This window comes from Lemur catta, chromosome 8 (assembly GCF_020740605.2).
Source record: "Lemur catta isolate mLemCat1 chromosome 8, mLemCat1.pri, whole genome shotgun sequence".
Lineage (NCBI taxonomy): Eukaryota > Metazoa > Chordata > Mammalia > Primates > Lemuridae > Lemur > Lemur catta.
Genome location: NC_059135.1, coordinates 99,971,388 through 99,985,531, shown reverse-complemented (window position 1 = coordinate 99,985,531; position 14,144 = coordinate 99,971,388). Strand labels below are relative to the sequence as shown.

Genomic DNA, 14,144 nt, shown 5'->3' with positions numbered 1-14,144 from the left:
AAACTTCATTCTCGCCTTATTTTAAGGCATGCCGCAGCCACCACCCTGATCAGTCAGCAGCCACCAACATGGAGACAAGACCCTCCACCACCAAAAAGATCACAACTTGCTGAAGGCTCAGATGATCATTAGAATTTTTTAGCAATACAGTATTTTTAATTAAGGTATATACATTGTTTTAGACATAATGCTACACTTCATAAAACACAGTATAGGGTAAACATAACTTTTATATGTACTGAGGAACCAAAAAATTCATGTGATTCACTTTATTTGATATTCACTTGGGTCTGGAACCAAACTCACAATATCTTCAAGGTATGCCTTTTATCTCACACTTAACTGAATTTTCTTATCACTTCTAATCATTTTTCGGGGGACTTTCTTAGGTTTAAACAGTAGATATTAACCATATTAAAATCATCTAGAGAACTTCGATATTTATTGATGCCTGGCTCCCACCCAGTCCAATTAACTCAAACTTTTGCTGATGGGTCCAGCGTGTACACACACACACACATACACACACACACACACACACACACACGTTTAACTCCCCAGGATTCTAACAGGCAGCCAAAATAAACAGTTGAATTCCCAAAAAATAAATATAATCTCTTGCCTTTCCAGGGGTCCTTAACTAGAGGTTATTGCCCTCCAGGGCTGTTTGGCAGGATTCAGAGACACTTTGGTCATCACGATGGTGGGGAGAGTGTGGGGTGCTGCTGGCACCCAGTAAGCAGAGGCCAGAGGTTCTGCTAAACATCCGACAATGCACAGCACCGCCCCCACAGCCAAAAAACATCCACTCCAAAATGTCAATAGTGCTGAGGTTGAGAAACTGTGATTTCTATCTTTTCTTTAATTTTCTTCTCTAATTGCATTGGCTAAAATAGCAAGAACATGGTTAAATATCAACTATGATAACTTCCAAGAAGATGAAATGGACACACTTTTCTTTAGTTGCCAATATCAGGAATGAAACGGGGGATATCATTACAGACTCTGCCAACATCGAAAGGATAATAAGCGAATACTATGAACAACTTCACACACACACATTTGACAACTTAGATAAAATGGACCAATCCTCAAAAAGCACAAATTACCACAACTCACTTAATATGAAATAGATAACTTGAATCATCCTATAACTATTAAGGAAATTAAATGTATAATTTAAAACTCCCTGTAGAGAAATCTCCAAGCCCAGATGTTTTCACGGATTTCTACCAAACATTTAACAAAAATTTCACAAAATCTCTTCCACAAAATAGAAGAAGAAGAAACACTTCCCAATTCATTTTATGAAGCTAGTGTTACTCTGATACCAAAACCAGACAAGACAATATAAAAGAAGAAAACTTCAGACTTCATGAATAGAGATGCAAAAACCTTTAACAGAATATTGGCAAACAGCATTCAGCAACATAAAAAGAATCATGTGCTATGACCAAGTGGAGCTTGCTCCAGGGGTGCAAGGCAAGGTCAATGTTTAAAAATCAGTCAATGTAGTCTGTCACATTAAAAGCTAAAGAAGAGAAATCTCTTAATCATGATCAACAGATACAGGGAAAAAATGACAAAATTCAACACCCATTCATGATAAAAACTCCCAGAAAACTAGGAATTTGGGAAACTTCTTCAACTTAAGAAAGGGCATCTACAAAAAAACCTGCAGCTAACATTATACTTAATGACTGAAGGCTGAGAGCTTTCTCCCTAAGATATGGGACAAAGCAAAGATATCTGCTTTCACCACTCTGATAATACTGGAAGTTCTGGTCAGTGCAATAGGCAAACAAAGGACATAGAAGACATACAGATTGGAAAGGAAGAAATAAAGTTGTCCCTATTTGCAGATGGCATGATTATTTACACAGAAAATTCCAAGAAATCTATAAAAAGTAAGTGAGTTCAGTATGGTTGCAGGATACAAAGTCAACACACAAAAATCAATCATATTTCTATATACTAGCAATGAGCATGTCAATGTTGAAATTAAAAACACAGTACCATTTAAAACCACTCCAAAAAATACTCAGGACCAGGCACGGTGGCTCACACCTATAATCCTAGCACTCTGGGAGGCCAAGGCGGGAGAAGGACCACTTGAGCCCAGAAGTTGGAGACCAGCCTGGGCAATAGCAAGACTCCGTTTCCAAAAAAAAAAAAAAAATTAGCCAGATATGGTGGCGCACCTGTAGTCCTAACTGTGTGGGAGGCTGAGGCAGGGTGATCACATGATCCCAGGAGTTTGAGGTTGCAGTGAGCTATGATCATGTCACTGCACTCCAGTCTGGGTGACAGAACGAGATCTTGTCTCAGGAAAAAACAAAACAAAACAAAACAACAACTTATGTGTAAATTTAACAAAACGTGTGCAGGATTTATATGCTGAAAACTACAAAATACTGATGATTGAAATCAGAGAGGATCTAAGTAAGTACAGCCGGATACCATGTTCACGGAATGAAAGACTGGACACTACAGATGTTAATTCTCTCCCAAACGGATAGACAATGCAATTATGTCAAAAATCCAGTAAGATTTTTTTTAGAGATATAGACAAAACTATTTAAAAATGTACATGGACATGCAAAAGAACTAGAGGAGCTAAAACAATTTTGAAAAACAAGAGTGAGAGAAATCAGTCCACACTGCTTTGAGACTTACCATATAACTACAACACAGGACACTGCGGCATTGTGGAGGGGCAGACACACAGATTGACGGAACAGCACGGAGCACTCAGAAACAGAGCCACACAAACATGGTCAGCGGATTTTTGACAAAGATGTAAAAGCAATTCATTGAAGGAAGATGGACTTTTCAATGAATGATGCTGGAGCAACATCCATAGGAAAAAAATTGAAAAAGAACCTTGACCTAACTCTCACACCATATATAAAAATTAACTCAAAATGAAAATGTATCATGGACCTAAATATAAAATGTATAAAACCATAAAACTTTTTAGAAAAACACAAAAGAAAATCTTTAGGCAAAGAGTTCTTAGACTTGAGACCAAAAAAGCATGATCTATAAAAGGGAAATTTGACGATTAGACTTTATCAAAATTAAACACTTTTGCTGTGCAAAGACCCTTTTAAGAGAATGTGAAGACAGAGAGAAAATATTTGCAAACCACATAACTGACAAAAGATTGGTATCTAGAATATATAAAGACCTCTCAAAACTCAACAAAGATTTCAATTAGAAAATCGTCAAGCAACATGCTCAGACATTTCACCAAAGAGACTATATGCATATGGCAAATAAGCACATGAAAAGATATTCAACATCAGGAAATGTAAATCATAACCACAATGAGATATCAGAATGGCTAAAAAAAAAACAGCCACAACATCAAGCGCTGGTGAGGGTGCAGAGAGACTGAGTCACACATTGCCGGTGGGAATGTAAAAGTGTGCAGCTGAGATAGGGTACTGGCAGACCCCCGCTCAATAAGGCGTAATAAGACTTGAACCAAAGTGTCTGATAAAACCAGAGGCAGTGGAGAAGCCAGCCAAAACTAGCTGGAACCAAGATGTCCATGAAAAATAATCTCAGGTTACCCTCACTGCTCATTATACGCTAGTTATAATATATCAGCATACTAAAAGAAACTCCCAACAGCGCTATGACTGTTTGCAAATGCCATGGCAACTCCCAGAAGTCATCCTATATGGTTCAAAAGGGGGAGGGACCCTCGGTTCCAGAACTCCCCCACCCCTTTCCCAGAAATCTTATGAATAATCTTCCTTCTGCTTAACATAAAATTGAATAGAAGGTATAAAATAAGACCCTGGAGACTCACAAAGTGCTACTCTCTGCTGCTCTGAGAGACAGCTGCTGCTCTGCCTATGGGCATCCACCTTTCTTTTTTCCTGTTCTTATCTCAATAAACTTGCTTTTGCCTTATCTGTCAGCTCGCTCTTGAATTCTTTCCTGCACACAGCCAAGGACCCACTTGGCCTTGAGGCTGGACCCCAGTTTTGGTGTTCACTTTCCTGGATCACAGCCACTCTTGAAAAAAGTTTGGCAGTTTCTTTAAAAATGGAACACGTGGCCGGGCGCCGTGTCTCACGCCTGTAATCCTAATCCTAGCACTCTGGGAGGCTGAGGCGGGTGGATCATTTGAGCTCAGGAGCTCGAGACCAGCCTGAGCAAAAGCGAGACCCCGTCTCTACTAAAAAAAATAGAAAGAAATTATCTGGACAACTAAAAATATATACAGAAAAAATTAGCCGGGCATGGTGGTGCATGTCTGGAGTCCCAGCTACTTGGGAGGCTGAGGCAGGAGGATCGCTTGAGCCCAGGAGTTTGAGGTTGCTGTGAGCTAGGCTGACGCCACGGCACTCTAGCCTGGGCAACAGAGTAAGACTCTGTCTCAAAAAAAAAAAAAAAAAAAAAGGAACATGTAACTACCGTATGACTCAGCAATTGCACTCCTAGGCATTTATCCCAGAGAAATGGTAATTCATGTTCACTCAAAAACCTGTACATAAATGTTCATAGCAGCTTTATTCATAAAAGCCAAAAACTGGAAATAGCCCAGATGTCTTTCAACAGGTGAATGGTTAAACTGCAGTATATCCAAACTAGAGAATACTACTTAGCAATAAAAAGGAACAAAACATTGATGCACGTAACAACCTGGATGAATTTCCAAAGAAATATGCTGAATGAGAAAAATCAATCCCATAGGCTACATGCTATATAATTCCATTTATATAACATTTTTGAAATGGCAAAACTATAGCAATGGAGAACAGATTAGTGGTTGCCAGGAGCTACAGAGGGATGGGGGTGTGGGGGAAGGGAGGTGGGTGTGACTATATGAGGGCAGCACACGGGGTCCTGGTGGGGACAGGACGTTCTGTATCTTGACTGTCAATGTCAGTGTCCTGGTACTGTACTATAGTTCTGTAAGATGCTAACACTGTGGGAAACTGGACAAAGAGTGTATGGGATCTCTTTGTATTATTCCTTACAATTGCCTCAAAACAAAACTTTAATTAAAAATCTATGAGTCAGTTGGCCAGCCTCCCTCTGGTATGCCGGCCTGGCTGGTCTGATGCCACCCGTGGGCCTGCGACCCGGGGCACCAGGACCCGGCCTTCCTCGCCGGCCGCTGGCTTCCTCGCAGCAGAGCTGCCCCTCCAGTCTCGGGCCAAGCTCCCGGCCCTGCTCCCTGGGCCACATTCCCAATCCCCAGGGGCTGCCCACCTTCTCCCAGTTTCTCATGCCTGGGGTTGCAGCCCTTTCCACGACTGGGGACCAGCAGTTGGGATGGCTCCCGGGGCCATGCTGTGGGGACCGCGAGGCCTCCAGACGAGGGAGGCCGGGCACTGCGGGGGGCTGCTGATGGGCTGAACCTGGGCTGAAACGTGGGTGCTGCTTCCCACTGACCAGGGAACTGGGGCGAAGCCAAACTACTTCACAACCCAAACCCACACCCTCTCCAAGATGACTGAAGGAGAAAAATAAATTAACAGAGCTCATCCTTCACTTGGTTCACTCCTCTTGCTTACGGAGTGGTTTTTGTTTTTTCCAAACATTCCAGTGATGTATTGGAATTCACAGGCTGCAGTGTCCCAGGTCAGGAGGTCTTGGGAGATCTTAATGACCTCCAGAGAGGGACCCGCAGGAACACGTGGCCCTGGTTTGTGGGGGGCGTGGCGGGCAGTGACGCGGGGAGGGCCGGCACCTGTGTCGGTAGCCCCGCAGGGCTCTCTGGATGCTGACTGCTGCTCTGTCCAGGGCCTGGCTCCTCTGTATCTCCAGCAGAGTGTCCTGGTAACCCTGGGGATGGGACAGGGGCCATCAGGGAGCCGCCCAGCCTCCCCCCGCACCCCCAGAAGGCAGTGCCTCTCTGACCTCTCCCAGGAGGACGACCCTTCGATTGACCTGGATGTGGCTCAGAAACAGGAGCTGCGACACCTCCCACCTTGGATTCAAGAACTTCCCACTTTAGCTCTTTCTACTTCCTAACTCAACCTGGCAACCTTCAGTTCTACTCTGAAGAATCTAAGGGGGCACATTTCTTTGAATTTGTGTTTTATTTCCCAAAATTCATGCAACGTTTGCATTCAACTGTATGAGATCTATGGTTGTTTCAGTATAAAAATGTTTCCTGCAACCAGTGAGTAGGATTCAGGCTGTGAGCCGACAGGCCTTACTCATCCCTGGGAGTCACTGTGCCTGAGGTTGTGACTCCAGGGCCTGCCATCTCAGCCCTACAAAGCCAGGGGCTGTTCCTGCAGAGCACAGAGCAGTGTGGCCCTCAGGCAAGGGGGGAGGAGAGGCTGGGAGCTCAATGGCCCCTCCTGCCTGCACCAGACTCTGTCGCACAGCCTCGAGCCTGGGCAACAGAGACAGACTAGACCCAGCTGTGGCCTCGAGGAGCAGCAAGGACAGGAGGGATGGAGCGGTAGCCACTGTCCTCTCCTGGCCTCCCCAAAAATCTGCCCACACTGACCTTGCCGCTATGCCCCTGTGGCCCTTGCTGTCTGTTTTGCTCTCCAGGCAGTGCCCCGGGGTGTCCCCTCTGCAGGCCTCACCTCCCCAGCCAAATTGGAAGCCCTCTGCTTTTCCCTATCTGAGCCTCTGAGCCCCAGCACCGGCCTGGCTAATGCACGGACAGATGGACAGACAGACCACCTGGAGGGCTGGGGCCAGGAGGTCCCTCTGGAGACAGATGAGGGTGGGGGGGCAGTCACTATGGGGAAGAGGAAGGAACAGTGGGTATGGGGCAGGAGGCTCAGGTGAGCTGGCTCGATCTCTTCCTTCTCCCTGCGCTTGCCCACCTAAGGCTTATGAGGATAGGGGACAGGGGGTTCTCTCCCCGGTGGCTCTTTGACCCAACTGGCAATCCTGGAGGGCCACGAGGCTGCCTGTACATGGCCTCAAGCTCCCCGTAAGTTGTGGGGGAGGCAGGTGGTGGTGATGCTCATACAAGCCTCCTAGGGGCGAGGCAGCTCACGGGCAGTCAACACACCGCACCCTTCCATTGCCGTGCCAGCTCTCCGGGGGCTTTGGAGAGGCTCCCAGCCCCCTGCTGCAGGCTGTGGCCGCTGGCAGGACGGAGGCCTGTTCCCAGCACGCTGGGAGCGCTCTCTGAGCTCCATACTGCTCTCGGGCTGCGGCTGGGAGGTGCCTCCTCCTTCCCCTCAGGCTTGTCCTAGGGCAGCAGTCCCCAGCCTTTTTGGCACCAGGGACCAGCTTCATGGAAGACAATTTTTCCACAGACCAGGGGCTGGGGGGATGGTTTCAGGATGATTCAAGCACATTACATTTATGGTGCAGTTAAATCTCTCAGCTGGAGATAATCTGTATTTGCAGCCGCGCCCCAGCGCTGGCATCACCGCCCGAGCTCCACCTCGGCTCAGGGGGAACCCGCGGCCTAGAGCCCGCGCACGCGCAGTGCACAGCCGGGCTCGGCCGAGAGCCTGCTGCGGCTGCTGATGTGACACGAGGCGGCGACGGCAGCGGCGGGAGCGGCTGTAACACAGATGAAGCTCCGGCTGCTCACCTCCTGCTGTGTGGCCCGGTTCCCACGGACCGGTGGTGGTCCGAAGCCTGGGGGGTGGGGGCCTGCGGTCCTACAGGACCCCTCTCTGAGACGCTTCCTGGAGCCCCACAGGCTGGGCTGGCTTCCCGGTGCTCTCCCCCCTCGAGTACCCCTGGCACGACCTTCTACATCTGGGCTCCCCTGGGGGCCAGGGCCACCTGCAGCGCCGGAGCTGCCCAGCCCCGTCTCCAGGAGGCCGCTGGCCGGCGGGGTCCTCAGGGTCTCACCTTCAAGAAAATTTTGGTCTTTCCCACTTTCCAGTCTTTGTCTGTCCCCAGCCACATGTCAGCGATGCCCATGGTCATCTGGCGGAACTTGTCTCGCAGCTGCCAAGGAGAGACAAGGGTGGCTCAGAGCGTGTCGGAGCAGAGAGCCCTGAAGCTGGGGTCTGGGGACCCGTGTCTTCCTCCTCCTCCCACAGGCTCCACTGCCAGGGGCCGCCCCGGCACAGGCACCACGGGCACCTCAGGTCAAGGCGTGGGCGAGGGGGCACTCTGGGCCCAGGCCTTCCGGGCCAAGGGCTCTGCCAGGCCTGGGGCCTTAATGCGGCTGTGGACGCTGGGCCCCAGGTCAGGCCAGGCGTGGCTGAGGGTTCAGGCATCCCAGACTTCCCGGCCCTAACAGCTCCCTAGCCACACCTCGGCTCGCTGACGTTCTGCCCCATGGGACACAGTGTTTGCGGTAAGACCACAGACGTGCTAGAAGGAACAGCTGCAGCCGCCAGCAGCCGCCAGACCCCGGGGTGAGCCAGTGCCTCCCGCCCCGTCGCTGGAGAGCAAGAGGGGAGGGTGGGAGGCGGGGAAGGTATAGAAGGATGGGAATCATCGCAGAGCTGGGGTCTGGGCATTGTGGGGAGCCCCCTTGTACTGGGGCTGGAGGTGGCCGGAGGGGGAGGACGCGGACAGCACGGTGCACACCATCGGGGGACAGTTGCGCACCTGCGTCCGCGTGGCGCTGGGCAGCAGCACGCAGAACCTCTGCGAGAAGTCCTCCAACGAGTAGCGGATAGGGAAGCCGGACTTGCGGATGTGCACGGTCTCCATCATGCCCGAGTAGCGCAGCTGCCGCAGGCACAGCTCCCGGTCGAAGAGCTGCGGGCGATGGCAGGTGACCAAGGGCCGGGCAACCCTGCCCCCTCCCCAGCCACCAGAACGCAATACTTGCGCCACTCACCAGATGTGCACAGTGCCAGGAATGCAAGGGTACTTGCGTACGCCAGGTTGACAGTGTTTCTGAGCACCCCTCCCCTGCACACGGCACTCCCAGCACGTGGCCCTCCCCCACAGCAGGGCAATGAAGACACCACTCTCGCACTCAGAGGCCGACAATATTCCACTCAGCTCAGTCTCTCCCTCCCCCGAGATGGAGGGACACCTGGAGGGGCAGCTGGCCAGGAACTGAGTCGTGCCCTGCTTGGAGGCAGGTGTGGTGGGCAGAGAGGAGCTTGGGCATGATGCTTCTCCCGGGTGTCTGGCTTCCGTGGTGGCTTGGCCTCCAGAGAGCCCCCCTCCACCTGGAGCTGGGGGTCTCTCCGGGGCTCGGGGAAACAGCCCCCCAACTGGGCAAGCCTGGCAGGCACCTGCAAAACTGAGGGCCACAGAGCCCCTGCTCCAGGGCTTCAGGCCAGGCAGCGCTAGCCCTGGCTGAGTGGTCAGCTGCTGTTTATTGAATATGTCCTATGGGCCTGGCATTTCTTGCTGAATCTTTACGACAGCTCTGCGTGGCGGAGGTGACTGGCTCCAATTTAAAGATGAGCACCTGAGGTGCAGGTCACTCTCCTGGGGGCTGAGCGTGCCTGGCCCCTCAGGCTGGCCTCCCCTATACACACGGCAGGGCAGCTGCCACCACGAAGCAACATCCGGGCCAGAGCCCCCCACACCTGAGCGCCAGCCTGAGGTCGCTGACCTGCCCTGGGCTCCCACAGTGGGCAGGGCAGGCGGGGCGAGGCTTTCTAGGAGCACAGCTACTTCTCCCAGCAGTTAAGGAACAAGAGAAGTCTCACTTCTGCCTAATATACAGCCTAGATTTCATGGGATAAACCAAATTTCATATAGTTTTATTCTTTTCAAAAAGGCATTCCATTTAATGTAATATTTATACCCTTATAAGATGTTTTTGAGCTGTTTGATATCCTTTCAGATGACATCTCCCATTTTGAGGGGTCCCTGTATTGCAGCCTCTGGGTGGGATTCCCAGCCCATGGAGCAGGGACCCCTGGGCAGGCGGGCAGCAGGCTCCCACCCCCTTACCACACACGGGTAAGGCTGTGCCACAAGGGGCTCGGTGACCAGGAGTGGTGTCACCCCTAAAGTCCCAGTACTTGTTTCTGCCACTTACTGAGTGCAGTTCACACACAGAGACATGCTGCAAACCTCACACTAACTCCTGCTGCACCCCTGCAGGCAGGAGTGAGTCCGACTTTACGGAAGAGAAAACAGGCTCAGAGAAGCGAAGAGCCTGGCCCAGCACTCGCAGAAGCTGGATGGCAGGACTAAGAGGACTGACCTAGACTGGTCACCTGACTCCAGTGTCCTCATGTGTCAAGTGGGGGCAGCTAACAGCTGAACAGTGGCCAGGCCCGGTGGAGGGAGCATCTGTGACCCTAGAGGCCATCAACCTCATCCTCCTCCCTCCCCACCCGTGCCCGCAGCCTTCTCCTGTTACCAGCGGCTTCTTGTACTCGTTGGGTTTGATGCAGCGGATAAAGTAGGGCTGGCAGTTGGTCAGGATTTTCATCAGTTTGTCCAGGGACTGCTTGAATTGGCCTGCCAAGGTGGAGGGCCGCTTGGCTGAGTCTGCAGACTGCGGGCAGAAGCACAGGGCACAGTGGGGCCTGGGGACTGCCACCTGGGACACGGCTGACCCACAGCACAGGGAGGGCTTCTGCCAAGGTCCCGCAGGCAGGGCATCCATCCATCCATCCAGCTGTCACAGTGTGCAGGCACCCAGCCGCATGCTGGGGACCCAGAGGGGAGTAAAGCATCTGCCTGGCCCTGCGGCCCTCGGGGCTGAGAGACATAGGAGGCCTTGGAGGGTGCCCGGGAGCCCACCTTGAAGAGCTGGCTCCCTGCCTTTGCCTGGCGGATGGTCCCCTGGCCCAGCTTGGTCTCTGCCAGCTGCAGATTGAATATCTCCCTCAGGAACTTGTTTTTGGAGGAGTAAACCAGGGTGAGGATATCTGCGCTCAGCACATCTCGGTTCTTCTCCAGGAAGCCTGTGGGGACAGCAAGGCCCACCCGCCAGCCCAGCTCAGCCATCACCACCCACCCACTGGGAAGAAGAGCGCAGCGGGGTGGGTCCACAGGATGCCCAGAGGAGCCCTGACCCCACGATGGTCCCACTGGAGTCAATGCTCTCTGCCCCTCCCCCCAGGTGTGGCCCCACCATCTCTACCCAGCACCAGGGTGCTCCTACTGTCTGAACTCTCAACCCCCCAGGTCCCATCCCCACTCTGACCCCACCCACCCCCATCTAAGCCACCATCATCTTTCTGCTTCTGGACCTTGGGAGGTCCTGCTAGGGCTGGAGGCCCCTCTGGCCTGAAGGCTGAGCCTCCAGAAGTGGGGGAGGGACAGTGTTATAGGCTGAATTATGTCCCCCTCAAATTCATGTGTTGAAGCCCTAACTCCCCATACATCAGAACATGACTGTATTTGGAGACAGGGCATTTAACACATTGATTAAGGTAGAAATGAGGCCATTAGGGTGGGCCGGCCTGTGGTATTTGTCACTGCAGCCCTAGCAGACTATGCAGGCATGGCTCCACGCGGTGAGAAGACCCCGCTTCTCCCCTCCAGCCACAGGTAAGCATGGCCTAGCCCTGGAGTCAGGACGAAGTCACACTGAGAAGGCTCTGAAGGTGAACTGCTTCCCAGAGCCAGGTTAGATAGGGCCAGGGGCTGTACTTCTTGGTTGCTGAGGGCTGACCCCTCCCAGGGCACCACCTTGACTTTCTTCTTCCACTCTGCCCCCTTTAAGTCAGCCCACCTTTCAGTGGCATGCTCTGTGTACAGCTGCACAGCCTGGTATGCGTCTGGGGAGGCGGAGTCAGGGTGGCAGAGGGGAAGGGAGCCTGTTTCCCATCTGTGCCTGCAGGTGTCTGTGAGGGGAGTAGCACCCCGGGAGGGAGGGCTGCACCAGGGCCAGGCGGGGCAGACACCCAGTGATACCCTGCACCTCTGAGATCAGACAGAGCCTCCCCCACCCTGGGGCGGGGAGCTCCTTGGGTGTTCTCAGGGCGAGGGGAGGGCTGAGGCGCTCCTGGGCTTAGTCTCCAGCAGGCAGAGTAAGTGCAGCTAGGGCATCAGCACAGCAGGGCGCCCAGGTAAAAACCAGACGCTTAGTTTTAATGGATATTTGCAGCATTTTGCAATCAGAAAATCTAGAAAGAAGCTACCTCAATCATAGCATACATGTAAGTTTCATGTCACTTCAAAAAATGAAATGCAGCCTTGAACTGCCCAGAGAGGTTAGGGGATGGGCTCAGTGTCTTCTTGTGTCCTGCGACCCTGCAGGCCCCACTGGTTCTCTCCTCTCCCTTTCTGAAGAGCCCAAAGCCAGGGTCTGGCAGGAACTATGCAGGCACCGCCCCATTTCTCCCCCTGACCTCCTGACACCTCCCCTCTTCTGCACAAGTGAGCAGCCCCTGCACACAAGGACCATGCCTGGATCCGTGCCTCCAGGTAAACAGACCAAAGCACCTCCTCATTTCTCCACGCCAGCCGCAGAGAGTAGCCCTCCGGCCACTCAGCTTTCCTGATCACAGCAGCACACTGGCCACCCTTCTCGTTCTCCTAAGCACACCAGTAAGTTGGCCACCCCAGGCCTTTATTTCTCCAATGAAATCATTATTGAGCCTCCCTCAACACATCCAAAACTTAATTCAAAATAAGTCAAAGACCTAAATGTAAAAGCTAACACTACAAAACTCCTAGAGGAAAACAGGGGTAAATCTTCATGACCTTGGATTTGATAGTGAACTCTTAAGTATGGTATGAGTAACAAAAGGAAAATAGCTAAGTTGGACTTCTTCAAAATGAAGACCTTTTGTACTTCAAAGGACACCACCAAGAAAGCGAAAAGACAATGAACAGGATGAGAACATATTTACAAATCATATCTCTGATAAGGCCCCAGAATATATAAACAACTCCTACAGCTCAACAATAAAAAGACAAATAGCCCAACTAAACCGTGGGCAAAGAATTTAAACAGATATCCCTTCAAAGAAGATATACAAATGGCCAGGAAGCACATGACAAGGTACTGGACATCATAGCCATCAGGGAAATGCAAATCAAAATCACATTGAGACACCACTTCGAACCCACTAGGATAGCTGTAACTGAAAAGACAGATGATAACATGTGTTGCTGGGGGTGTGGAGGAATTGGAACCCTCATACATTGCTGGTGGGAATGTAAAATGGTGCAGCTGCTATGGAAAACATTTTGGTGATTACTCAAAAAGTTAAACATGGAGTTACTATCTGACCCAGCAATTCCAGTGCTAGGTACATACCCAGGAGAAATGAAAACATATGTCCACACAAAAACTTGTACATGGATGTTCATAGCACCGTTATACATAATAGCCAAAAAGTGGAAACAACCCAAATGCCCACCAGCTAATGAAGAGGTAAAGTATGGTATAGCCATGCAATGGAATATTAATCTGCAGTAAAAGGCACTGACCCATGCTACTGCATGGATGAACCGTGAAGACATTATGCTAAGTGAAAGAAACCGGTCACAGAAGCCCACATATTGTGTAGTTCCATTTATATGAAACGCTTAGCAAAGGCAAATCCATAGAGACAGGAATTAGTTGTTGCCTAGAGTTGGGGAAAATGGGGAGTGACTGCTAGTGGGTATTTTCTGGGGGGCAAGGAAAATGTTCTAAAATGGTGGCAATCATGAATATATACTGTGAATATACTAAGAACCATTGAGTTGTACACTTAAAATGGGTGAATAAATATGTGAATTATATATATATCACAATTACATATAAATGGGCATGTGAATCATATCTCAAAAGAGTTATTACCAATTATTAAAAAAAATGCCTGGTCTATCCTATTTCCTCTCTCCAGTAAAGGCCACACTACTCATTCTTCTGTCCCATTGCTAGATCTGCAAGACACCTTTGTCCCTCCGCCTGCTTTCCACGGTCCCCCTGGAATCTGACCCAGATTTGGGCGGTGTGGGAGGGGCTGCACTCACCTTCTGCCTGGTAGTACACCTCACCGGCAAAGTGGGCAATGCCAAACCTGGCATCGTGGATGTTCGTGGGCTGCAGGAAGGCCTTGTTGTTGGCGTGGACACTGTTCAGTTTCTGCAGCATGGTAATATCCGTCCCCTGGAAGAACCAGACACCCTGAGGCCCCAGAGTCCAGCCACGGGAGGTCAGGCAGCCCACCCACAGGCTCAGGGGCTTAAAGCAACCTGGGCTCAGAGTGACTGAGGGCCTCTGCACAGGCAGGAGACTAACACGCAGGGGTCAGTGACTCATGGCGGTGGGTGGGGGCTGGGCTGGGAGCAGAGGCCACCAGCTATTCTGCTCCACC

At 51.0% G+C, this 14,144-nt stretch overlaps 1 protein-coding gene across 2 annotated transcripts in view; it reads right to left on the bottom strand.

Moving 5' to 3' along the window:
* MYO7B (myosin VIIB) overlaps positions 1-14,144 on the bottom strand; it is an 83,261-nt gene that overhangs the window by 28,334 nt on the left and 40,783 nt on the right. The window contains exons 14-19 of one of the 2 annotated variants that reach the window (XM_045558836.1): positions 13,801-13,936; positions 10,627-10,790; positions 10,241-10,378; positions 8,515-8,667; positions 7,804-7,902; positions 5,714-5,808 (exon numbers count right to left, since the gene is read on the bottom strand). In XM_045558836.1, coding sequence (XP_045414792.1) covers positions 5,714-5,808; positions 7,804-7,902; positions 8,515-8,667; positions 10,241-10,378; positions 10,627-10,790; positions 13,801-13,936 — 785 coding nt within the window. Of the gene's footprint in view, positions 1-2,016; positions 2,024-5,713; positions 5,809-7,803; positions 7,903-8,514; positions 8,668-10,240; positions 10,379-10,626; positions 10,791-13,800; positions 13,937-14,144 lie in introns of those variants that run through there. The other variant, XM_045558837.1, reaches the window with a different exon arrangement.